Raw genomic sequence first — 26,944 nt, 5'->3', positions numbered from 1 at the left:
AAACAGAATAGTATAACTAATGTGATTTCTTAGGTAATCTTTACATAAATATCTTGTCTAAATTCTATGGAAATGAATTCATTCAGAAATATATAATATTCAAAACTATTTCTTACAGTTTATCACATTGCATTTTCTCAGCCAGCAGGATGATTCTTCTAGTCTTGACTGAATTTATGTTCCTATGAATGTTCCTTCCATTTCCTCTGGTAATAAATGCAGTAGGAAAAAAAAAAGAAGAAGAAAAAAAAGACTTGATTCTATAATTTTTGATTCCAGTAGAAGCACCTCAGGTGTGCTGTTCATCATCTTTACCTGCTGTGAATTGCAGTAGGTAGACATGCAGCACTATGCAGCATTTGTTCCTATGACCCCTTCATATAACACTTTCTTATATARTCAAGGTTTGCGGGATCTGACTTTCATTTACCTTCTTTATGTATAGAGAGCTGATGACTTCAGTGTCCACATGCAGAAGAGAGTGGGACAGTGGAGGAGTTTATTACAGCATTCTTTCACTGAAATTTCACAAGTTTCTCTAATGGACTGAATGAGATCAGTCAAGGCTTTCCCTGACTTTCCTCCCCAATCCGAAAGGAAAGAGAAATCTAGCTGATACAGTTCTATTCTATATTCATTTATAAGCCATTCCTTGTGATATGCATCTGTATCAAGAATCGTAGCTCCTGCCAGAACCTTGCACTTAAGGGTCAGCAGGACCTGCTCAGCAGCAGCTCAAAGTCAACAGAGATTGGGTGAAAGTCTCCTGTGTATTTCTCAAGAAGAACATGGATTTGTATACTGAAGGATGAAACAGGTCTACTTCCTTTGGAAAACATACAGGAAAATGGCATGCAACTCTGTTGAAACAAATTTAAAGGAAACACTAATACTTAAGTCAAGCTTTCAGTGCTATTTTTTTGACATTTAAAGGAACTTGTCCAAGCTCTTTCTGTCAGTCTGATTGTTCCTCTCTAATTCACCTCCCAAAAGAGAAAATGTTTGCTATGTGATGCAATTATATAGGGGAAGGGAAACCCTGAAGTATTTTAAAACAGAATTTTAAAATACTTTCAGCTACAGGGTACATTTAGCAGTATTAGAATTAATTTTTTTCTAGGCTTTGTTCAATCAAATATATATTGTTTGTCTGCTGAAAATAACCAAACCAAACAAATGCAATAATATATTGCTTTCTCTTGAGTACAAGAAATAAGTAAAATTTTCTAATCTGAACTATAAGTTATGCACAGACACAGTAAACTGAACTGCATCTAACAAACTTTACATATCTTTAATTTCTAGGCCCATGTGCTTTGTTAAGCAATTGGAGATCCCTCAGTATGGCTACAGAAACAATGTCCCCACCACCACACCCCGCTCCAACTTGGCCAAGGAACTAGAGAAATACTCTAAGACTACGTTTGAATATAACAGTTATGACAACCATGCCTATGGCAAGAGAGCCATAGCTCCCAAGGTGCAATCCAGGGATATATCCCCCAAAGGATATGATGGTAGGAGGTGCACACTCTTATACATGAGAGACAAGTTTGCAGTTAATCATGTTGTTGTATATGTAAACATCATACAAATAAGACATGTTTTCATGTTCATATAGTATTATGAGGAATGCTGTCATGTGTAAGTTATTTTTATAGGCCACCTTAAAAAGCGTTGTTTTATACGGTGCTTGCTTCAGGATTGTTGCGCTGCAAAAGAACATCTCCAGCTATTAAACTCCTGGGATGTACTGAACCACAATAAAAGCTAAATAACAGAGCTAGTCCTTGTAGTGCAGGAGCAGTGTATTATGTTGCTATCTGGAAGACCTGGCCTCATGGGTCACATTAGGATTCTAGCTTCTGTACAGTAGTTCAGGTAACTCATAAAGATAACATACTGGCTCTGTGGGGATACAGATGTAGAAAAATGGATCTCATTGCACTTCAGATATGACTGCTACTTACTTAATGAGACATTTCTGCTCATTTCGTCCTCATGAATATACCTGTTGAATTCTCTGGAAAACCTCACATAGGATTTGACTGGAAATGGCTTCAGTTCAGGAAAAAACAATGAATGGTGTCTGTTGGGCAAGAGGATTTGTATTAGAGGAAAAAAAGGCACTACAAGATAAAGAATGAGGATCTGAATTCTACCCTTGAAAGATATTGAACACGTATCAGAATAATACAAATTGTATGTGAACATAGACACATATATGCATATATACAAACATGCATATGTATATGTATATACATCATAAACCTGTACCTTTATTTTTTCTTTATTTTTTTCTTTTTTTTTGAATGTAAAACGGGTTTTCAGTTTAAATATTTGATACTACTCACTGACTACCATAGGAAATTGCAGGCAGGTATCAGATTTTTGTTTAGGAAAACAGAAATAAATATGTACTAATAGAACAATTTTTGCTGTTGCCTGCCATTCAAAAGTAGGTAAGTCGAGAAAGGGAAAATTGTTTCAGCTTCTGCCTTCATATCTCTGATAATTTGRATATTTTGGTTTCTGATAGGATGAACAGGCATATGGTTCTTCCACCATAACAGAAAGCATAAGGGTTGTAAAAGGCAATCACTGTACACATTTTTTTGAGTAAAAGTGCCTTTTTTTCTTGAARTCTTTCTTCTCTCATACACTCTTATTTGCATGTGTCAGATTAGGCTTGAACATTTTTAAAGATAATGCACTAACTGCATTTAACTTATTGCAGTTGATAAGGTGTTAAGTTTATAGTCATATAATGTAAATTAGATGTTTACTGCAGTGTATATGGTATATGCTTTGTCTGCTCTTGCAGAGAGGAAAGAATCAGAGTATTTCTAGGGAACTTGTGGACGTATATATTTAGGGATCAAGTTTCTGATGTTTGAACAAATGGTATATATTTTACCTCTTTTAAGATCTTAGCTCAGCAAAAGATTAGAACTACACTTTTTTCCCAAATCACCAGAATTTGAAAGCGCAGGTAATGTTAAACACGAAGTTAATGGTTATCTTTCCTTAAATGAGGAAAGATTAGACTGATTCAGCTAACCGTCTTTGTCCACTCTTTTTCTTTTAATTTAAATAGGAGCTTTACTTTCAAATGGTAATGGGATTAGGTTGTTTCACTGCACAGTAATCTGAGCCAGAGAAAGATGCTGGATGTATGTGATTGATGAAATCTTATCTTCTGACTCCACAGTGTAATAGAATATTGCCATTCCTAAGAAGGATGTAGCCACTTGTTGCTTGTATAGCAAGTATGCGTGGTTCTTGTGTACCCAGAACAGCTGAGGCCCGTTATAGATGTAGCAGGTTGTTCAACAAATGAAAGCTAATTTCCTATGGATTTGTTCCATCCTACTGGCTCTGCAGGAGGCAGAACAGGCTGTAGCTCATTCCAAATGATGTGTGCTGTTTGGCTAGACAGACATGCTGTCTGGCCAGAAAACAGGACAAAACATTTAAAGGCACTCTGCAGTTCTCCGTCAATAAGGAACCTCATTGGAGATTTTCGTTCTACTCAACCAGCAATTTTCATCAAAGCTTAATGATCTCCATATTTTTGATGTTTGATAACTACCCGGTCATGTTTGTCTTAAATTGGTGAAAAGTTTTTGAAGTTCTTCAGGAGAATCAACTAAGCTTGTATAACAATGAATGAAATTCTGGACATGCTGAAATCAGTCTAAGTTTTGGCAATGACTTAAAATAGGGCAAGGATTTTGCTAGCCGTTGTTGTAATATAAAAGAGATTTCAATAAAAATCTCTTAACTTGAAAGAGCCACCTTTCTTCAAGAAACTTTGCATCATGTCTAGGTGATTTCATATTTGTTCATAAAGTGAATTATTAATTATTGCTACTAAATCCATCACRGAGGCACTGTGTATGCACCTATTATGTATGAGAGTTAATACATTTATATAAGATGAGATTTAGTTCTAAAAGGTTATTTTGCACAACAATAAAAGGAGGCTTGCAAGTAAACAACAGTTTATTTTTTCAACTATGTAAGATGATAACAGTTTTACAAACAGTCAAAGGATATGAAAAATAACTTGATATTTGAATCTTTCATTAATTGTAAGCTAGTACTCTATTTCTGTCATCAGAGAAAGTGTACTATTGTGAGTGGCAGGAACATAAATAGATCATTTGGATTCTTTTCTTGTTTTTTTTTTAATAGAAAGCAAGCAGCAACAGGAAGATTTATGTTGTGGGATAGGACATTGTTGAGGAATCAGTCTTGGCTGTGTTTAGAGGCTTGTTTTTCCTTTGACACCATTTTCACAGTGGGTCACAGGTTGGCATTGTGGTCTACAACCAAAGAGGTAAGAACAGCCAGACTGAGCAGGCAAAGGAGATAGCAACCTTTTCAGTTGTTCAGATGATGATGGGGAGCTCCTGTCATCCCACCCATAGTACTGGTTCCTTCCCTCAAAACACTGAGAAGATGGCAGGGGCGGGTTACAATGTCAACACCTACATCTGAATTAGTCACTGCTTTCATCAAGGAGAAAGATAGATACTTCTCTGATGCAATTCATCTCTTCCTAAAGAAGATATTTAAAGTTAGTCAGGTTGGTCATTCCCTGAAATATCCTGTTTTTCTCCACTGATTGTAGAGGAAGCTTGTAATGATTAAAGGTCAGATATCTGAAGTCAGGTGAGATGAACCTCTCATTGTGTGAGTCATAAAAAGTGTTGGAACTGTAATTAATCTTCATGAACAAATTCAGTGTCTAGGCAATGGTGGGGATGAGGGTGCTTGGGTAGAATTTAGTTCCTTTCAAACTATCTTAATTTGATCCTTTAAGTTGCTGGGGTTTTTGCCRCTCCTCTGCTACCAATTAGCATAGAGAAGCCAGTAGACTGAGGTTCTTTGAAATCAGTCCCTAGGCAAGTCTGATAGAAGGCCAGGAAGGCCAGRACATTAATGGTAGTTAATGGGGAGATTGTTCTCTGCAGTTAATTTCAGTGCTAAGTCATAAAGTGTAGGTGGACCTCAGAGCTTCCAAAACTTGATGCCACAGAACTGGACAGCATAGCAGAATTCCAGTGTTTTACTTGGTATTGAAACAATACAGCTTTCCCTTTATTACAGATGGACTTGATTTAGTTTATTGTAAATTGGTGATCTATACTTCTCCTGAAAAGCTAACGTGAAATGAGCAGTCTAGGTTATATGATTCATTTTAAAATGTTCAGTTATGGTCAAGTTAAAATGACCATGGCCATTCTSTCTGAGTAAGCTTTGCTTAAATTGTTGGTAAACTAAAAGCTAATAACTATATTGCTTGTGTGTTGCACTTTTCACCTTCAAAGTGCTGTGCAAGTGAATCACAACATAACTACATTTTAGGAACAACTTTCTATTTATAGGGAAAATTAATGCTAAAGATAATGTAGTTTGACCAAGGCCACAGAAGAGTCCATATCAGAGCCTTCATGAATTTCTGACGGTTAGTCCTAAGCTTGCTGTCTCTTTCACTCCTTTTTTGTAACATATATGCTCGTATATATGATTTCCCATGTAGTATGTAGTTTATATTTATTTGTGACCTACTATAACATGCCTAATGTTTTTTGCAAGTGACATAAATCTTATTTGTTTGCCTCAATTTTGAGAGATACTGCTAATTCGGCAAGTTCATTGGTGCAGGATTGATGTTAAAAACTCAGTGCTTTCTGTGTTAACACAGTAGAAACTGAAATATTCAATTTCCTTCCTTAAGTATAGGAAAATTCTTGCATGTATAAATGCTGAATTTTTAATGACCACCACTGACTGCTATATTAATCATGAAACCGTTGAAAAATAGTTCACAGGTTTATTATCAGTGGATACCCTGCAAGAGTAGTGCTACTGCATGTTCAGAACAATGCAGTGTGATGAATGTTTAAAATTCACTTCACTTAAAATAATCACTCTGTGCATTATGTAGCTTTCCTGAGAAATTCCATCTGTTATGAATTAAGTGAAACACTATTTCATTTACAGTAAAAATAACACCATTACTTGTTCAATTTTTTTTTCAAGAAAGGAAAAGGATGGCAAAAACTGTAGACGGGAATTTTACTTTCAGATTTTCCTTTTGAATCCTGTCTGCCTACCAAAGCAGACTCTGGTTCACAAATGGGCTATGCTTATGGGAGCAGATTATTATACGTATGTCTGCTCAAACAAATGCACCTGAACAGTCTGGCATTTAAACAGAACCCATCAAGGAAGAGCTGTAACTAGGGTGCTGACCTTTTTTGTATAGCTCTCTAATCAGCGTGCTAGTTGGTTATTGTTATACTTTGCTATATGGTGTGATCTCTGCAGTATACATTTCCATCTTAAGGGGAAATAGGCACTGAAAAATGAATGTATGTATCCCCCGACCTCGACTTTCATGAAAAAACATAAACTTTTAGATTTAGGAGACCAGTTGACTCTCTCTTGAATTTTATTTAAAATTCACAGTTTATTTGGGAAGTGGTTTGGAGAGTTAAGTGGGTAATAGGACTGTTTTGTTTTATTATTATAATACCTTTGGCTCCAAGGAATGTTTCTTAAAAACAGCAACAGAGCAATGTTATATTTAAATAAGGTGGAAGTGAGCTTTGTTAGTGCCTTCGTTCTCTTGTGACTGTTAGTGGCTTCTGTCGGTCAGAGTACAGCTAAGTGCCTCTGTCTTCAGTATGAGAAGAAATGAGTATCTTTGGCCCCATTGTTTTTATGAACAGTTTTATGTGTCTAGGGTATGGTATTTGAAGATGAGAGTGTTTCACTTATATTTGTTTCCGTTCACAATGCCACTACTTTTGCCTTTGTGACGCCCATGATAAAACCCRCATGTGAGCACCTTCTTTCTTCTTCCATCATTTTCTCTTCTTCCTCTCCTTTTTGATGGCCAGTGTCACGGTATTTGGTTGTGATGTAGAATGAAGGAACATTTTAGAAGGTCTGAAGTGCTCGAGGACATATGGTTAGCACTGTGGGCCGGAGACCAAGCCCATTTTCCTCACAAAGAGCTTGATCTTCACTAGCTCCAGGGAGTCTAGACCTTAAAATAAATAGTTAGCTCATGTAAATAGAGTAAGGTCCCATATTTTTATGTTATCCCTCATTAATAAAAATGAATGACCCCAGCAGTTCCTACCTTCTGTCTGACTATATATGTGGGGTAAAAGCAGTGTTTCTCTGTGTTTTTACTATACTCTAATTCCAGCCTGTTTGTCAGAATAATTCATGCTCACATCATACTGATTTTTTCCAGAAGGTTCTTTCATATAAAAGCACATATTTAGCATTTAAAAATCACAGACAGAAATCAAGAAATACAGCCATTATTTTTATTGCATTTTTTGTTGTATCAGTTACTGTTGCTCATTACAAATTTCACCTCCAGCAATTTGTTTTTCTCTTCACTTATGCAGAATGCTAGTTCTTTTGAGTCATCCTTGTCATGTTTCTTCCCACAGCTAAGCGTTACTGTAAGAATTCCAGCCCAACCAGCAGCACAACAAGCAGTTATGCCCCTAGCAGCAGCAGCAATATGAGTTGTGGTGGAGGCAGCAGTGCCAGCAGTACCTGCAGCAAGAGCAGCTTTGACTATACTCATGACATGGAGGCAGCGCACATGGCTGCTACTGCTATTCTGAATCTCTCCACTCGCTGCAGGGAGATGCCTCAGAACCTCTCCACTAAGCCTCAGGATCTCTGTGCGAGGGTAAAAATGAGTAATTATGTTTGTTGATGAAGATTCCTCTTTACTGCACTAGATTTGTGCCCCTGATAGATAGAAGAATTGCTTAATCTTTCTTTTTTTCTTTTTTTCCCCTCAAAATGAACAAAATCTGGTGGCTCTGCTAAGGCAGCAATATAAAAAGATAAAGATGCAAATTGCTTGCAAGTAGCTCGGGAATCCAGACTGGTGTATAGAGTGATGATACTGATAGCATGTGCTCCCTCTTTTTTTAATTTGTCTCKTACTAGTGAGATCTGTGATTATAAATGTTTGGGTTGCTGAAGTGGTATTAATTGCACTACAGAAATTTTTGCTAAACATGTCTGATTCATACATTTTGTGAAAGGATTAAGATTTAATGATGCAATATCATTTTTAAGTCACATATGGGACCTAAGATTGTAAGATCTTGCACGCAGAAATCTATGCTACGTGTATGTTACAGTTTCTTGCCTGTCTGTGATATCACAGTTCTAAAGTCACTGCAGAATACATTTGAAGCAAACGATAAATCCTCCAGCACAGGTGACTTCAAAGTTGATTGACTGTAGTTCAGTGTCACTGTTGTTCTCTGCATGTTCATAGAATTATTCTCGGATGTATTATGAAATGGCCATACAGATACAAATAAAAGATTTTAATGTTAAGCCTAATGTATTAAGAAAAACAATGCATTATTAACATTCATTATAAAATTAAAGCTTTACCAGACGCTTTTTCTTCATTATAAGCATTAAATTTTGACTCTGATGATAGCAATTAAGAAATGCCTGCTTAACATGCACCAGCAAATAGCACAGTGGTACCTATAGGAGGCCACTAGATGGCTAAGCAGACAGATGCAATGCAGAGGAAACATTTTTACTGTGCTTATAGACGAGCTTTTGAGCTGGCAGACATGTTCTCTTCTTCTGCACATAAACAAAGGTTTTCCACCTCCCACTGTGGAAAGCTCCTTGGTCATACACAACGAACTACACCCGAAGCAGCAGCTGTTAGTAATAATCGTAATTTAATCTAGAATGATTGGCAACTTCTGTTTTCAAATGCTGCTTTTTACATTATTACATAAAATTATTTAATCCTATAGGAGAGGGAAATCTCTTTCAGGCATGTAAATATATGCAGTTGTACTCTATTTGAGTAGGATGAAAAAATTTGGAACAAGGTGCTGAAAATGTTAATTGTCCAAAATAGAGGGGACCTCTTTCCTAATGTTTCACCCTGTATTGAAACTGAAGGAATGAATCTGAGAAGAGAAATAAATATTTTCAAAATTAAATTAGCAAGATGGCAGCAATTAGATACATGCTATGACAAAAGGCAATAATTCAGAAAACGAGATTTGCATTCACAGTGTTTTTCTGCAGCTCGCTTGTTACTCAAGAGGAGAGCGAGCCGCTAGACATATGAGGAGACAGTAGCACTCACACTCATTTTGAAATCAAATTTCTGTGAAATGCTTCACTTTTGAAAAGATGAGGGATATTTTGTGGCATTTTTCTTTTATCTTCCCTGTATTTTTTAAAATTCGTCTTTTGTTTAAGGTATCTTCCCTCCCCAACACGTAATAAAATAGATGACCCTTCCCTGAAAAAAGTCGGAGCTTGTACTCACTTGCTCCATATTTCACAACACCTCAGTCACTGCAGAAACTGTCACAGCTTTTCCTTTATCTGAATTTATTGATTATAAAGACAGACATATGCAATGTTAATAAATATACAACAGCAGTGAGTGAATTGTGAGATTTGAATGCATCTTCTCTTCCTGTAACATTGGCAAGTAGTGTCCAAATGGGCTTGGTGTGCTACCCCACCTTCCCATTTAACTCTCTGGCACTGTCTATTCAAACATTATCTGTTAATATTACACTAATAAAGAAACAAAGATTATTTGATACTAGCTGTTTTTATTACTCTAGTCACCCAAACAGATGCCAGGGCTGGAAACTAGAAGAATTATGCAGATGTTAACTCAGAGATACTCACCTGGCACAGAGTAAAGCAGGAACGTAACGACAACAACAGGAAAATACCTTTAGAGAGTTCTCATTTTCATTCCAAATTTTGCACCTGTGTTCTGGGTGGCAGGAGGTGTAATGAAGTCCTCTATTCCCCCAAACATCAGATTAGCCATTCAAGAAGATATGAAGAAATTTACTTTAACAGCATTAGGGTTGTGTAACAGAAGTATGCTGCGTGTGGGAGGGGGCTCAATGCTTACAATCTATACAGGAATGGAAAAGCGTTTTATCATTCTGCTAAGCCATGAGATTAAAAAACACAGGGAGGAAGAGTTTGATAGTGGCTGAAATAACATTATTTTTCTTATTTTGACAGAATCCTGAAATGGAAGTCGATGAAAATGGGACCTTGGATCTGAGCATGAACAAGCAGAGGCAGCGAGACGGCTGCTGTACCATTTTGACACCACTGGAGCCAATGTCACCTCAACGGCAAGCTGTGATGAATAATCGGTGTTACCAGCTGAATGAGGGGGACTGCTGGGACTTGCCAGTGGACTACACTAAAATGAAGCCCAGTAGGATAGACGAAGATGATTCCAAAGAGATTACTGTACGTCTTTTTCATCACTTGATTCTCTTTGCAATCTGATTTTTGTAATTCATTTCTGAAATTTGGAAGAAAAGAGGAAACAAAATAAATAACTGATGAAAAATGATGGTTTTCTACAGAGAGGACTTTCTGCTGGTTAGTCTTTAGAAATATATCGTGTTGGCACACATTTGATCTGTGACTAAGTTCCATAAGACAACATCTGAACTATGAATGTGATCATGTTTTCTAACAGCATCATCTTGTTAACAAATATTTTCTTCAGTAAAGATGTTTCACTATTTGCAGATTATATTACTCTATATAAGCAAGTTGATGTAACTGTGCAATACTGGGGTAATCTACTCTCAAGACAAGATATTCTCCTGAATTTGAAAAGCATAAATGATGTGCAGAATACTTAGAAGTGTGTATTACTTCAAGTGAATTAAAACAAAAGCAGTAGATTATAATATAATCTTTTAACTCTTTTAGCTAACATCATTCTGGATTGCTTGTACACTCCTGATAGTTCTGTGTGTGCAAGACCTGTATTAATGAAATACTGTGTTTCAAGAATACAGTGAAGGGAGAATAGACATTAGTGTTGCACTTCCCAATTCGTAGTTCCAAGAAGACCACAAAACCCTTTAAATGGCAAAGGCAAGCACATGAAATATGTTAGTGAACTTATTTTACATTTCAAAATTTAGAATGTGTGGCTCAAGAGCAAAAAAAACTGAAAAGGTTTACTGACAAGTTTTAATGCCATTGCTTTTGTTCGTTAGGTTTCAACTYTTCTTCACTTTAGGGTTTACAAGACTGAGCCTTCTATAGATTGTTCTCTATTTTTTTTCTTGTTTTATATTACAAACATAGAATAATCACTTGTGTGTAGCAATCTCTGTTGCCTATTTTAATTAAAACTATTTTTGGTAGGTTTGAAGCATGTAAGAAAGTGGCATTTTCACTAGATATACTGAGTACATGCTAGCTCTGGTGCCAGTTATGGCTTTGCTACTAATTTCACTGAACTTAGGAAATCTGTCATTATCAAGGAAAAGTGAGGTAATACATATAGTTTAGCATATTTACCAGAGCAAGCAGAACTCTGTATTTCTGCTATGCTGTTTATAGCACCACCTACAGGAATCTCTACATCAGTATGTTCAGCCACTTTGTTCTTGAAATAGATGCTTCTAAATTTCTGAATGCCTCAGTAAAATTAATTAATAATTATAATATTATAATAGTTTTAATTTATATAATTATTATAAAATTATATTTTAGCAGACAGAGCCATTGGGGTTTGTCACAGTTCATGTTGCTGTGTGGAGATGTTAACATAGTTCCTGTTTCATCTTTCACATGACCTAAACCATTAAAAATGTTATTTGGATGGCCTTTTGATGCATAAGGCACTATATTTGATCTCCTTTTTCCTGTGTCTCTGTTTTATGGTGACTTTAGAAAATATTTTTATTCTTTTAAAGCAAAATAATATGACAGTGATAGAAAATATCTGAGTTTTGCTATTTTCTTTCCTAATTAAATAACCAAAATTTAATGGATGATACAGAATATAAAATATTTTCATTATTTTTCTCTGACAGAAAGGGATAAAAGAGATAGCTTCTGATGATTCTACTTTGGAATATTTTTTTGTAAATTGTAACCTCACCTAGCTGAGACTAATATGTCTATATTTGCCTATAGCCAGAAGATTTGGATCCTTTCCAAGAGGCACTTGAAGAAAGAAGGTATCCTGGTGAAGTTACAATCCCAAGTCCTAAACCCAAATACCCTCAATGCAAAGAGAGCAAAAAGGATTTAATAACGTAAGCATAATGTGAGGTGAAATTATTTTTTCTCCTTTTAACCTTTTCTCTCTTTGTCTTTTTTTAAACAAACGAATACATATACGCCTTGCAGTATGAGCATGCAACATTTGCAGCATATAAATGTTTCAAACTGCCAGTTAAGTAAAGTGATAAGCTAATGTGTATTTGCTTGTTCTTAATGATGCTATATTGTATTGAGACGCCATTTTCATTTAATCCTGTTCATTTTGCAGCTTTTCGATTAGGATGCTTAAAACCCCTTGCAGTCATTGCAGCTAAACTGGAAACAATGAAACATTTTAAAGTTTTTTTTTAAACATACTTACTATTTTGGCTGTTTTTGTTTTTGTTTGGTGGCAGATGTCCAACACCAGGGTGTGATGGGAGTGGTCATGTGACTGGTAATTACGCCTCACATAGAAGGTGTGACTTCATTTTTTTCATGGTGGATTCTGTCTTTTCAATTTATTGTTTTCAGCTTACCTCAACAATGCTGTCAAAGTAAAACGTTGAACTATGTGTTAACCCTTTGAGTAATATATGTTGATCTTAAAAGCATGCTAATTTGTGTGTTGTATAAACGTCTTTTATTTTTAAATAGATTACTAAAATTTCCAAAGTATGCTTAAGCATTTAAGTAGTTAACCCAGGAATCACAAATATCTTGTGTTACATTTTGCTACTTCATAGAGAAACAAAAAAGCGTWTTTACAGTATGTAATTTTGGAAGTAATGTTGATATCTAAATATATTCAGAGGGTTAACTATATTACAAAATTCAATATTACAGCACTTGCCCCATCGCTTTTCTGCATTACAATCTTTTACTTTTTAATTTTTATGTTGTGTTTGTTTGAGAGYGTTCAGTTAATAAGAAGATTAACTTACTTGTATATCCTGCCATGTCTTACAGTTTATCTGGCTGTCCGCTGGCTGACAAAAGCATTCGAAGTATGCTGGCCACAAGCTCACAAGAACTCAAGTAAGATATAAAGAACAAATATTCTCTTTATGAATATTTATTTGACTGCAACCTGTGAATAGTTACATCAGAAAATAGATATGCTCTCTGGAGAGCTGCTAAATGCTTCAGAGGGGGCTGATACGTGCTTGGAATGTGTGTTAAACTCATGCGAAATTCCATACAGGCTGGGCCTATAGATAAGGCTGTTGTTGTAGTATTTTATTTTGTGTGTTCATTGTGTGATAGGGATGGACAAAAATCAGAACTTTTGGAATTTCATCTAAATGTTTGAATTCCTGCTCTTTTTTTTCCCAAATCTTGAGTTTGCCGGTCAGAACAAAAAATTCCCATGAGATTACACTGATGAAACACTTTTGATTACACGGCTAGCAAAGTGACTGAGTTCCTCAGAACTAGATTGAAGGGAAGAGGAAACAGTTTGTTTATCCCTAATGCATGTATAATTTTCCCTGGGTTTGTATCACTGTTACTAGCTTAATGCATTTTCTCATTTGGCTATGTTTTTTAGTGTTTACTTGGTTATTCCCCTACTTAACATGCTGTCTTTACAATTACCTTTCAGTACTTTGGAGTGACAATTGTGAGCAATGAAAGTTAGAGAATCGTGAGAATTAGCTCTAATCTGTCTTCTTGCACCATATTCTTGACTGAAATTCAATATGTGGAAGAACTATAATATTTGTTAGTGCTACGAGATAGTGGTATTCCTGAGTTGTTAGAATTAATCCTCAGTATGGTTAACAGGGACAAATGTTTAAAAGTAAAAAGGAAAATTTAGATAGGGAAGATACCAATGGATAGCATGTACTGTCATGCTAAGCAGTATTCTATCATTACCATACGTGAGGGCCTTAATGATCATTTCTTGAATTCAGTACACACCTTGATGAAAAAACAGACCGTAAAGCATGAGAAAGATAAGAAAGAAAGCATAAAAAAGCTGCTGAAGTTAGATTGCTCCCGAGTCTCAGCTAGTCTAGTCCATAGCTATGAACCGAGAATAAGAAACTCACACTGATTTCCCACCCAGTGGATAAGAATTTACATACCAACAGTTCAGTTCTTGCTGTTATCTGCCACTAGAAGACTATGTGATGTTCAAGCGAAAGGGATGAAAATTGCTCAGGGAACAAATATTTATGTAAGTAGAGTGAGACATGAGCAAACAAGCCCAGAGAAATGCAGAGTTGGAACTGTATTTTGGGTTGGCAGAGGTTAAGTAGCAGATGTTGGAGGAAATACGATTACATAACCTGAGCACAGTCAAGACTCTGGGCAGCATAAATAATACTTAAATCACATACTTTGCTGCTCTAACCCTTTATAAAGTTTTCACTTGTATTAAGAAAGCGTTCCTGAATCAGCCCTTCCTCTGCCTCTCAGGCATCTCCCATCAAGCATACCTTGTTCAAACTGGAAGGAAAGAAAGATGGCTTGAACTTGAGAGCCCACTCCTTTCTTTGCCTACACAAAGAGAACAAAATTACRTCATATTTAAAGTGATATTACTAAACACATAAAAACTGTGTTAAATGAATTCAAAAGTTAGGAAATGCCAGAATTTTAAGCAGGTTAAATTAGTTCACTTTTGCACTTCATTACCAGAAATCCTTCATTTCCTGATCACATATTTTTCCATAGGATAACAAAGTAATTTGCTGCAGTGGGCAGAGAATAATCACTACCAACTAATGAATACTTTCTGTTTTCTTCAGTATCCCATGTGTGGCCCTGTCAGCTATTCACTGCAGCTTTCTCAAAATGTATTCTCAGGATATATCTACTAACTCAGTCACCTATTTTTCACTACCATTGCAACTGAGTGTTTCCTAATTAATTTATCTTGGTTATAAAAGAATTAGTTTATTTTCACCCTCAATTACACATTGAAGTAAGCCATGATTGGTATTATCCCCAATTTAAGGACAGAAAGCCTTAGCAAATAATTTTGATTACTCAGTTTGAGACTTCTAGCACTCAACTTGTCAGTGTTCTTGGCATTATAGAAAGATACGTATGTTCRAAGCCAAATACCCGTTAAATTCTCTCTGAACTGTGAGAATTTGGCAGTTCTACACAATGAGTGATTGACCATTTGTGAAAAGTGATGAACTCTATAGAAGAAGCAGAATAAAGTCCAGTGTTCCAGAGCAGCAGTGGGACTTTCCTCTCTCCTCCCCAAAGCTCTGTGCTCATTCCCAGCTTCCTCTTGTTCCATTCACGCTGTCCTGTCTCCTCTATCCTTTTTTCTACATTGCTCTCTGTCTCAAGCTTCTTGGCTGACCAGTCCATCTCTTGCTTCCATCATATATTTTTTTTAATGTTCTCTCCGTCTTAACCATCTTGCTGAAGTTGTACACAGAGAGAAATAAAGCATTTTCTCATTTATCATATGTATTTCAAGGCAGAGAAGTAGGAGTCCTGTGGATGACAGCATTCTCTGTACAGTTCTCATTTATACTCTTGTTCTCTGCATAAGATAGGAGAAAGATGTGATCATGTAAATGATAATGCATATGCACAAAGCATCTAAACCAAAGCTGCATAAGCAACTTTGATTTTGGAATTTTTAAACTGTGAAGTGCATCATTTACATCAGTTCCATTCTTTTCATGTGAGGTTTTAGGGTATAATTTCCTTGCTTTTAAAAAGAGCAAACTGAAAAGAAGCAGAAAATTCATAATGTGAGATCCCGCTGGCCTCTCTCAMGCCACTAGCACTACAGAAACTTTTGATATCCGTTACATAGGTCACCTGAACTACTATRGTAGCAAACAGCAGTAGCAGGTACAACATTCTACATGGACTGACACCAGGTGGGGAACTTTGCTAGTGTAGTTTGTATATATGTGCTTACAGCAGAGGAGTAAGCATCAGTAACCCTGTCTCCTGCCCCAGGCTTTAGAGAGAAGTGTGTATACATTCTTCGCCTATATCCCAAGCTGAGATCCCTTCTGTCCTGTCCATTCCAATCTGTGCCATTCCTATCTATTCTTCATCTTTTATTCCTTGTTCYAGTCTTCACATAGTTATTTCCAGTCATCTACAAAGACTTTAGTCTCTGTAAAATTTCTAGCAAATATTTTTCTAGTGTGTGGGATATAGAGAACAACTGACAGTACAGTATGCTACAGGGATTATAGTTTATATAGTTTAGGAAGATTTCATAATTTTACAATTTGGCTATGCATAGCTCATGTAGCAAATATTGGTTATGTACTGATAAAGCCTTTATATCACATTCTACTGTTCCATAATCTCCTTGTCTGTTTTGTACAACACACAAATTAAGTAAAATGTAGCTTCCTAACTGGAATTTTGCTAACATGCTGATTGATTTGTTTTAAACCCTAACTAAAATCAAAAATAGCAGACATTGAAAATTTCAAATGATATTGATGCTCTAGTCAGAGTCAAAAAAAAGAGAATCTGAAAAGGTTATAGCAAACTTTACTTAGCTTATCAATTATGTTCACTATATTGAATTTTGGTAAATGTGGCTCTATAAATTTCATTGTCCACATTCCCTAGATCCCCAGAATAATACTGCTGCAACTTTTCAAGACATTAAGTTCTTCCAGAATTGACTCAACTATTCCTTGCCATCCATACTTCCTTCTGTAAGGCTTCTTGCTCAAGGTTACTGGACAGATTGTGCAATTCTCAGCTTTCACCCAAAGCACAAATGAAAACATGAGAGTCTGTGTGTATAGTTTATAGGCAGGATAAAGCAGACACACAGCCTGGTCAACGATTTCCAAATAACAAAATCATTTCTTTTGCTTTAATTCCCAGTTTCTAGTGTTGGCAAAAAGGATGTCAATAGTGTTAAGAGTCTCTGAAGAAATTAATATTTGGCAAAAAGCCAACCCTTTCCAGTATTAAGATTCAGGTTATAATACTTGAAATGCAACTAGTTTTTTAAAGACCTAGGGAAGCTAGAGTGATGAATAAACTTAATTAAGACAAAAAAGCAATTAATAGCCCATCCAATGACAGCCACCAATATTAAAATATTCAACAGTTAAATGCAGTTTAACCAATGAAACACTAAAATGTCAACATTTTGAAGCACTTTTAGTCTAATTTTAAAAGTAAAATCAATTATTATTTTTAAGGACATGTTTTGATCCTCAGTAAATCATTTCTAATCAAAGTGCTGCATGCTGACTGAGAACTTTATCTACTCAGTGTATTGCCAACCCTGGAACTGGGTAACAGGGTTCAAAAAAATGATGACTTTTAATTCTGATGCTATTTTGAAGTGAAAGTAATCATACTTTTTGAAGGCCATACTTTCTATAACTAAGTATTAGCTTACCTTACTCTGAAACTTTTTCCTTTGGGTCACTTTTCTTCAGGAGATCACATTACTGCTTATATTAAAGAATCTGAACCTCAGAAAGATTTGCAGTTCAACAAAGTGTCTACAAATCTGCATACTTACCTGATACTGTTGTAATATTGCCAGGCCTTCTGTCCCAAAGCACCTATGTCTCTAAGCAGATTTTGCATGCCATTATTTTTCTGGTGAACATCTCTTGGAGTGGCCCTATGGTACTTAAAGGAAGGAGGAGTGTTTCATTTCTCTCTGTGCAATGAAGCCTGAGAGCTTATTTTCCATATCTCTTCTTAAGTGAAAGTGAGAACCTCAGTCTATTATTGTATTTTCTCCACAATAAAGTAAGATTTGGAATTTMTGTGCCTCCTTCTACTTTCCATGTCACTCTTTACCCTAATTTCCATATTCTTGTGGTCCTCTTCTACTCTTTCTCTTATCTTCCCTTTATCCTTGTCTCCCCATTCCCAGGTGTGTCATCCTAGTAGTCTCTTCTGCTGGGTCCACTCAGAAAGGTGAGCTTCCTTGAAGCTCTCCTGATTTAATCACAGGTCTGTTAGGAATTAAAATGACTCTATGCAGTATAATTTTCTGAGTGGAAAGAGTATCCCTAGCTTACACTTCTAATGAAACTCTTCTCTGTTAGTATAATCTTCCATACTCACTTTTTACTGGTGTGTCAAGTGATTTGACTACAATTTGCATAGCAAGAAGTAGGAAATGGGAAGAAGAGATAGCCTCCCAGAGATGGGGAAGCTTGTATTGTTTTTACTGTGTCGAATATACAAAATAGTACTAGAATAAAGTAATATTTTCTTCCTGGGTTTAGTCATTTGACACAAAATTATGCCTTCTCCAAATACACAGTTGAAATGCAGAGACAAAAATAATTGCATATATTAATAAAACACTACAGAAAGACCCCGTCTTTAAACAAATAACCAGATTATTACTGGATTTTGAATAGCACCTATCCTCTCTAAACCTTGATAGTTCTCCAAATGCACAGTAACATTTTGTGCTCAGAACAACTACTTTTGAAAAGATATTTAGCTGCTGAAATGATTTCTCCACCTACATCCTGTGTTTGCCACTTGAGTGATTTCCAGAGTTCACTGCCGGGGTGCACATTTGTTACTCCACCTTCACAGGAGTGCTGTCACTGGTATTATGGGCATCCCCTTCTTTTCGTGTCCCTTCACTTCCTTGCCGTTCCCTTCTCTTTGCTTGCCTTGCCTTGCCTTCCTATTTTTCCTGATCAGATAGCTTCTGTCATCCTGTAAGAACTCAGTAAGACTGACATTTGGAAGGCTGTGACCCATTATACAGCTTTCATCCACTTTTCTCTTAGAAATTTACTCATTGTTGCAAGAGGAGTAACCATTTCCATTATTATTGCTTTTTTTTTCCTTCTCTAGCTTCCTATTATTTTTTTTAATGGGGAAACATAACTGAAGTTGGCATTACAATTTTTCTTGAATACTAAAGTTGTTGAGCCTAGTAAGTAATCCTGGGTTATAATAAAATACTTCTTTGATGTTAAGTATGTGTCCTTTGAATCTACAAAGACATTTTTAAGTTCCTTGATGTTTTATCTAACTTTTATATGGAAAATGTGATTGTAAGGACCAGATATGATGTATTTGGAATAATGTTAAAAAATGACTAGAATGAGTCATTTGCGAATGATAGCATTTTATTAACTTGCAATGTTGTAGTAAAACAAACTGCAGTTTATGATGTTTTATTAAATTGCAAGCGAGTGTGCAAGTCAAATTTAATTTTCTTAAAAAAAAAAAAAAAAAAAAAAAAAAGGAACATAGATCCCCAGTAATAGTTGTCCTGTAAGGAATAATCTTTCCCATTTTGTTCAACTAGATCCTTGGGCCAAGTGAAATTAGGAATCTCATGTGGTTTCAGTGGGTTTTTTTTGCATTTTGTTTCCTGTATTTATTGCAGATTTCCACTTGGATACCTTATCTTTGATGGCAGCATGCATGCCTGGCCAGAACAGAACACCTTGGGCTCTGTTCCTGCACTTCTCAATACTCAAATGGGCACTGTAGGTTATACCTAGCATTTCCAACCTCATGTTGTGTGGTGTTATGATAATGTCCTTTGTATAGAAACCCATCATTTGCAGCAATCTCATCTCTATAGTCGCAATAAGTTTCACACATGGAAGTGACTGGGCTTTTTCTGTTAGAGTAACTCATTCAGACTGGTAAGGTTGAGTCATTCCATTTTTCTCACTTAAGTTTGTTAAATTATGTCTCCAAAATAGATAATACTTGAGTTCTGTTTACATAAGACCCTTCATCATTGTTTTCATTACTGAAAGGTAGTCTTAAAAGCATGTACTCTCTTAAAAGCTCCTTAAAAGCCATCTGCATATCAGTACCTTTGATGCTGTGAAATGTTCCATGTAGGCACAAAAGCCTGTTTGCATGAAGCACCTTGCAGAATCAGGGCCTTAGTAAGTTATCAATACCATGACATTTTCTGAAATTACAGGCTTTTATTTGCACAGTGGCATCGAAAATATTCAAATAGTTTATGGCTTTTTTCTTTTATTTATGCACTTAATTGTTTAAAGTAAAAAGATATTACTAGCTGTACTTTTTCTGCTGCTTAGATTTTAATCAGTATTTGAAAGCATATGCCACTTAGTTATCATCTGGAGTAGTCTCAGTTCAGATGAACGTCCACTGAATTAGAGAAAATTTATCAAAACAGCCTGTGTGAATTAAGAACCAAAACATTGTTCTGGAAAAAGGAGTGTAAGCACTTGGGAATCCACATCCCTGTAACTTCTATGTGTCTATCTTTGAAAGTGGAATTTAGTGTCTGCAATAACTTCAACAGTTTTGAAAATACTACCCTTAGTTCCTAGGCTTTTCACTAATCACAGAATATTTCAATGTGGATGGGTTTTTGACAGTTTATTTTAATTTTCAAAACTTTTCTCTTGTCCGTCATTCCAGTGCCATTTTGTGCTGTCCCTAATCAACTATTCTGAGAGGAGCACTTAATTGTGATTAATTATCAATGAATTTGCCTAGTTATGTTAACATGCCCAATGAATCTCTCTAAGGTCTTCTTCTCTTGGAGTCTTTCCATTTGTACAGTTGCCTTCGCCTTCCTTGGGTTTAGTCATACTTCTTTGTCGTTGAATGTGTCCTACATAATTAATCTCATTCAGCCTGGCATTTGCTCGTATTCAATTCAAGGGTCTTTTCTTTGGCACAATTTGGTTATTGTGCAAAATCCCATTGTGATGTTGATCATTTTTGCTTCAAATCAAAAAATCATAACCAATTGCTCATTCCATTCAGATCCACAAAGATCTGCAACATGATGCTGTGGTATATCCCAAGTGCTGAGGCAATCCCCATGGGAAGTTGCACAGACTATATGGTTGCTAAAAGGGGAATTAAAAGTGCAGTGTTTTGCACTCTCTGTGTTTGGTCAGACTTGCCAACTAGGCACTATACTGTACACCCTCAGATAAAAGTAATTTTGTAACTTAAAGTCCTAAATATGATTGTCTGGATCCTCAGTTGGTGTAAATTAGCGTAGCTCCATTGCCTTCAGTGGAGTTACGCTAAACTACAACAGTGATGATCTGGGCAGATGCCCTCAGCTGCTCTCTTGGGTTAGCATTCATGTTTGATTGCTGTATTTAAGTCTTTTGAAGATATAAAAATCCTTGTGTTTGGTTTCTTAGAATGGCCAACTGCTAACTTGATTACTTGGTGTCTGTATCTGCACAGTAACATCTAATTTTGCCATGCATTTAAGTTCACTCCTTTATTTTATATCTTAATGCTATGGGACTTTATGTGGCACACATTTTTTGCAGCACTGTAGTATCTATAGCAATGTTTTATATCCCTAAAATATCCCATATCCCTCATAAACACTTCATCATAATCTTCTTTTACAATATTTTTGTATTCCCAGTAAGTGGAATTTACATTTGCTCATCTGCATGTAAAAACTGCTCTTCTACCCTAACATGCACAGAACTTCCACTGCTTCAAAGTCTGCTGAATGGTTTCTCTCCTTCTACAGATAACAACAGTGAGCTCTTTCAGCACGAGCTCATTCGGTGTACACTGTCTGAAACAACCTTACAATTTGAGGGGTATTTTAACATTGGTCATCGTTAGTTATTTTTATATGCTTGACTGTGCTTACACTGCACTCAGCTCCAGCAGAATAAGCACATTACTATTGTTATTTATTTTTTGGACTGTGGTAAACAGGAAAAAATTTTAAGTATAAATAAATTATATTTAAGATGCATTTTCCAGAATAATACTACTTACACAGTTTTATTAAAAGGATCAGCTGTAAAGTAGTCAATCAGAATGGTATGTAAATTGTCATCTTCAGGATTTAGAGCCAACACTGCACTGAGATGAATTTTCAGGCTGCAGATTAAGGTGGACATCATTGTAAAAGCATATGATCAGCTTAAAAGAGCTATAAGCACAGTTATTCAAAAGAGGCTAGATACTGGAGCACTTTTATTCTGTGTCAAGTAGGAAAGGAATCAAATCGTATAGATGAGGTTTATAAGAAGACTAAGCTATGGACTTTCTTCTTTTACAGGTATAGAACTATTTTTTAAAACAGGCTTAGAATATGAAAATCACAACTTACTCATTTTGCCTGCTGAGCCATGAACTTAGAGATTTATTTTTTTCTCTTATATGAACTGATATCTAAAATAACTAAAACAATGTAGTATTAAATGCAGTCAACTGAATACTGAATTCAAAATTTAATAGGTAGTAAGTTAAAATTTCATAGTCCAAATCTGTAATGCAGATAGGAGCATATAATAGATATAAAACTTTCTTGTTTATTTGTTTCAAAAAATACGTATATACTTGTTTTAAATATTTGACTGTCATTAAAAAGGACTGAATTCAATATCTGCTGTTTTAAATACTGAGCATTTTGCAAATAAGTTTTAATTTAAAAACTGTAAGCATTTGGTGCACTGGACACTGTGGAAATACATTTCTGTTTTTTCCCTCTTGAAAAAGAGTTATAAATAAATTATGAAAAAATAGGGGAATCATAAAAATTGATATTAAAAGAAATGAATAATAAAAACTATGATATGACAGATTATAGGTTTCTCCTCAAGGCTTCTCCAGGAAATCACCAGGTGGTGATTTGTTTTTCCTCTGATGCACTAATCAAGGAACATCTGTCAGGAAAGCGTAAGTATGTTCCATAAGTATAGGTGTAACGGAGGAGGGACAGCAGTTTGGGTTTTGAGTAGCACCCAGTATAACTTCTGTGACTTAAGTGTGAAGGATCTGAAAGAACAGAATTACTAAGTTATTTTTTTCTTTTTTTTTTAAGCCATCTAAGATCTAATTCTCCAAACCTTCATTCATATAAAAGGGCCTTCAATGATTTGAAGTCTTTTCTGAGGCGCAGTGCAAAGCCCCCTTACGTCAATGGAAAACCTCCCTTTTAATGGGCTTCAGATCTGAGATCATGTTCTGTAGCTGTCAGAGCTTTTCTAATGAAATGGGAATAACATAAGGCCAAGTTCCATGCATATAGTCAGAAGCAGAATTTGCACTCTGTACTCTTGACAAAAGCAGTTTAAGCTGATAATTTTTATCTAGCAAAAGAGACTGTCATGAACAGGGTACTATTAAACAGTTACTTGTTTTAGAAAAAAAAAGAACAGTATTTTTAAGATATTCATGAGTAAAATATTGGCAAGGATGTTCTTTAACTCTAAAAATCTCTAGTTTGACTTCTCTTTAGTACAATAAGCACCTATAAATTAAAAATGAATATGATTTAATGAATATGAGATAACTATATACCATTTTCTATACAAAATGTATATCCAGAAAACAATGTTTTAGCCATAGTTAGTGTGATTTTAATTCTGTTTTTACACATTCTGGTATTAACTCTACTGAAACTAAAGAAATTGCTACTGATTTACAATGTTAAACACCATTTACACATGGTGTACTTGTGTAACCACGTAGTTTACAAGTATCAGGATTGCCTCTCTCCAGCTTTTGCAAAAATTCTTTCAAATGTTATTGTACCACAGACCAAAAGTGTGTACAATCTCTATATAATCAAGAATGATCTCAAAAGTAATTTTATTCCATGTTAAAGCTTATGATAGTAGAAATGTCTTTAAGAAAATTTTTTTTGTCTGTTCACATTGATGAAAATACTTACCATTCAGAAGTAAAGGGAATTTAATGAATAAGATACTTAGCCAAAGTTTTTGGTTTTTTCTCCCTAAGAACAGAAGCATTCATAAATTTCCCTTGGCATAAGGATGGAGATACGGCACTCTCAGTGGATTAAATTCTGTGCAAGAGATACAGTCTAAAGCAATGAATACTGGGAAGTGGCAACCTATGGGAGGCATTTCTGTAAGATGTAGTTTGCTGACGAACCTTTTCCATGGTCTTTCATTTGACTTTCCTGAGATGCTGTCTTCCTCTTGAAATTAATGGATTTCTTATGGCCGTAGGGGTGCTAAGATGGGAATTCTGCCTATCCCTGTAGACCAGGCTGCTAATAAGGTGCCATTCTTCTTCTCTGTAGTGTATAGCTGTGGATCACACCTCTGAGCTAAACAAAACAGAAAATTTGTGCTTCAGCTCTGTTCCTGCTTAATTTATTATTCTCCCAAATCCTTGCCAGGGCAGTGGTTTACTAGCAGGGATGTTTGTGGGGATAGTGATTTATAAAAAACATTCTCAGAGTTTAAATATGAGTTGTAAATATTCACCCTGAAAATACAACGTTACAGTTCCTCTTGCCAACCTGGAAAGAGAAAAGCATTAGTCAATGTTGACACGAGATCAGTATCAAAACTAACCAAGTGAATTAGATATCAGAGTAAAGAGCAGTAAATAGATGCTCAGGGATGTTTGGTAACAAGCACATGAAAAAAAAACAAAGTGATTTTAGAAAAGTAGCACTTTTTTTTTTAATGAGAAGGAAACCTCTTTCTTGTAAACAGTATGTAAGGCAAATTTGTTAGCCTATAACTCAAGGCTGCTTTTCTAATTCTGCAGTGCGTAAGAGCTCTGAGCCCTAAGGTATAATAGAGCATGAGCACTTTCTCTCTCTGCCTACATTCCCAGCCGTGAGCAAAGTGTTTCTGGTAGCGAGAGCTGTTTTCCACACTGCGGCATGCAGCTTCAGAGCGCCGTTGTGCTGCACAGCCATTTATCCCTGTTTGTAACCTCAACCTCTCCAGCACTCTGCACGGCTGTTTAGCCGTGCTAAACATTATTCCTGCAGCTATTAGATTGCAAAATTAAAGTGATTCTTTCATGAAATGTTTACAGTATAAATCAAACTTACAATGCATAATCTTATGGGAGTTACAGAAGGGAAAATGTACAAAAGCTTGGGCTTTTTGCCTTTGTTAACTTTAAGGAGAAAGTAAGGAGGGCCAAAGTAAGAAAAAGACACTAGAGGATATTGCATGACAATAAAAAGCACAATTCATTTTCAAGTGCTATAGTTAATGATACCTTGGAACATTCTTATGAAGTTGATATTATTACTTATGTTCTGTTCAAATACAGTCTTGAATTCCAGCACAAGAAGGAATAGTTTGGTTTGGAATGATTTTAGTGGTCTTATCAGAGGCTCCTGCTCTCCCTGAAGGGATATCTCCTTTGTTCACATAATGTGCAAACTGCCTCGTACAGTCTGACAGGTTGAAGGGAAATGGCACCAATTTTGGGTTATTGAATGCCATACTAAAAACTTCATTGTTTCTCTTACTGCTACCCAGACAGCTGCAGCATCCTTTCAGGAAGGACAAGAAGCTCTGAAACAGAGACCGATGGATGTGTGGAGTAGGAACTGGGAGTATTATCTGTTCCACTCATTGATCAGAAAACTTGATGTGATTCATTTTATTTACCTCACTGAGAATTATTCAGCATTCATTACCTCTGTAAACTCCACTCTATGTGGACTCCACAGTCATCATTTTCCATTTAATTGTTGAAATTTTTAAACAAAAAAAAAAGATTGATAGTTTAATTTTGAACCCTCAAGAAGTGATTGAAATCAAAGAGAATGACAGGGCTTGATCCTTCTGGAAATCAGCCTGTCAGGAAAGATTGTCTCTGTATCTCTGCCACTAGTAAGAGACTAAGTAAAGAAAACAGTGTATTCCTTTATACAYCTTTCCGGACCTAATACAGAATTACAAAATCTTGTAGGAAGGGACCTCTAGAAGTTATTTAATCCAAACTACTGCTCAAACCAAATCCAGTTAGAGAAGGTTACTCAAGACTTTTTCCAGTTGAGTTTTGAATAACTTCAAGGTTGGAGATCTCACAACCTGTTCCAGCATTGATCAGTCTGATGGTAAAAAATAATTTCCTTACAGGACGTTGGCCTTTCCCATGTTGAACTTTATTCCCGTTGCTACCTCTGAGAAAATTGTGGCTAGGCCCTCTCTGCATCATCCTACTAGATACCATTTGCATACAGCAATAAGATTGTTTTTTACACTTCTCTTCTTAAGAATGAACAAATCCAGTTCTCTTAGCATATCTTGTATAACAAAGTGCTGCAGCCTCATAACCATCCTGCAGCATCTTGCACCAATGCGAAGTTACGGCTCCATGTTTACAGTTCTCCGTGCTGGGAAAAGTACAGAAGACATCACATCCTTCTAAGAAGTGTTCCTTCGTTAGGGTGACTCATTTGTCTGCCCAGTGTCAACTGTCTGAGACTACCTCAAGGTGATAAGATGGAGTACGTGTACGGATGGACATAGCTGTGGTCATGCTGTCCCCCTTGCAGAGAGGTTCATGTCTGGATTCGCACTAAGAATTTTCTCTTCAGTATGCCATTAAGTCTTGCTTAACATTGAAGGCTTGAGGCAAATTAGGGCTCAAATAATGGGTCAGGTCATACTCAAAAGTCAGTGTAGATGGAGCATTAGAATCTCAAGACAATCACACCAAAAATTAGAGCATGCCTGAGAAGTTACTGAAAAATTAGTATAAACTCATACAGTAAACGGGAACAAAACTGGATTTCCCTTAGCTATACTAGAGTTCTCACTAGACCAGACTGCCTTTCACAGTCTGATATAATTCACATTCGGTATTTTCACATTTCCTCACTTGGGCCTTTGACAAATGTTTGTAGGCCTACGGGGGAAAAGCTGTTTGTTTTCATAAAATGAAAACCGAAGAATTTTACTGCTTTGCTGTTGACTGTTCACCCCCAAAATAGAAAGGAGTATTTCTGCTTTAGCTGTCTGGGGAAGTGAAACCCTTGAGAGTTTGCTCTGCTTTTGAAATGTTAACCTGTCCCTGTCATTGGATGGCACATCCTTTCAAGTAGAAACACATACATTCAGAAGGGATTTAAAATCTGTCCAGTTTGGTAACTTTATGGTACTGTACTTCTAAAGCCATTTCTCAAGGT

The 26,944-nt window shown here is 36.0% G+C and overlaps 1 protein-coding gene across 3 annotated transcripts in view; it reads left to right on the top strand.

The window, feature by feature from the left end:
• MYT1L (myelin transcription factor 1 like) overlaps window positions 1-26,944 on the top strand; it is a 127,130-nt gene that overhangs the window by 60,176 nt on the left and 40,010 nt on the right. For 2 of the 3 annotated variants that reach the window (XM_085322948.1, XM_085322947.1), the window contains exons 9-14: window positions 1,306-1,517; window positions 7,482-7,729; window positions 10,090-10,326; window positions 12,022-12,143; window positions 12,507-12,569; window positions 13,060-13,128. In XM_085322948.1, coding sequence (XP_085179074.1) covers window positions 1,306-1,517; window positions 7,482-7,729; window positions 10,090-10,326; window positions 12,022-12,143; window positions 12,507-12,569; window positions 13,060-13,128 — 951 coding nt within the window. The remainder of the gene's footprint in view (window positions 1-1,305; window positions 1,518-7,481; window positions 7,730-10,089; window positions 10,327-12,021; window positions 12,144-12,506; window positions 12,570-13,059; window positions 13,129-26,944) is intronic. The other variant, XM_085322949.1, reaches the window with a different exon arrangement.

Source organism: Rhea americana, unplaced genomic scaffold, assembly GCF_003343005.1.
Source record: "Rhea americana isolate MKP2758 unplaced genomic scaffold, rheAme1 scaffold_80, whole genome shotgun sequence".
NCBI lineage: Eukaryota > Metazoa > Chordata > Aves > Rheiformes > Rheidae > Rhea > Rhea americana.
Note: the sequence above shows the minus strand (reverse complement) of the source record. Positions and strands in the feature narration are given on the sequence as shown.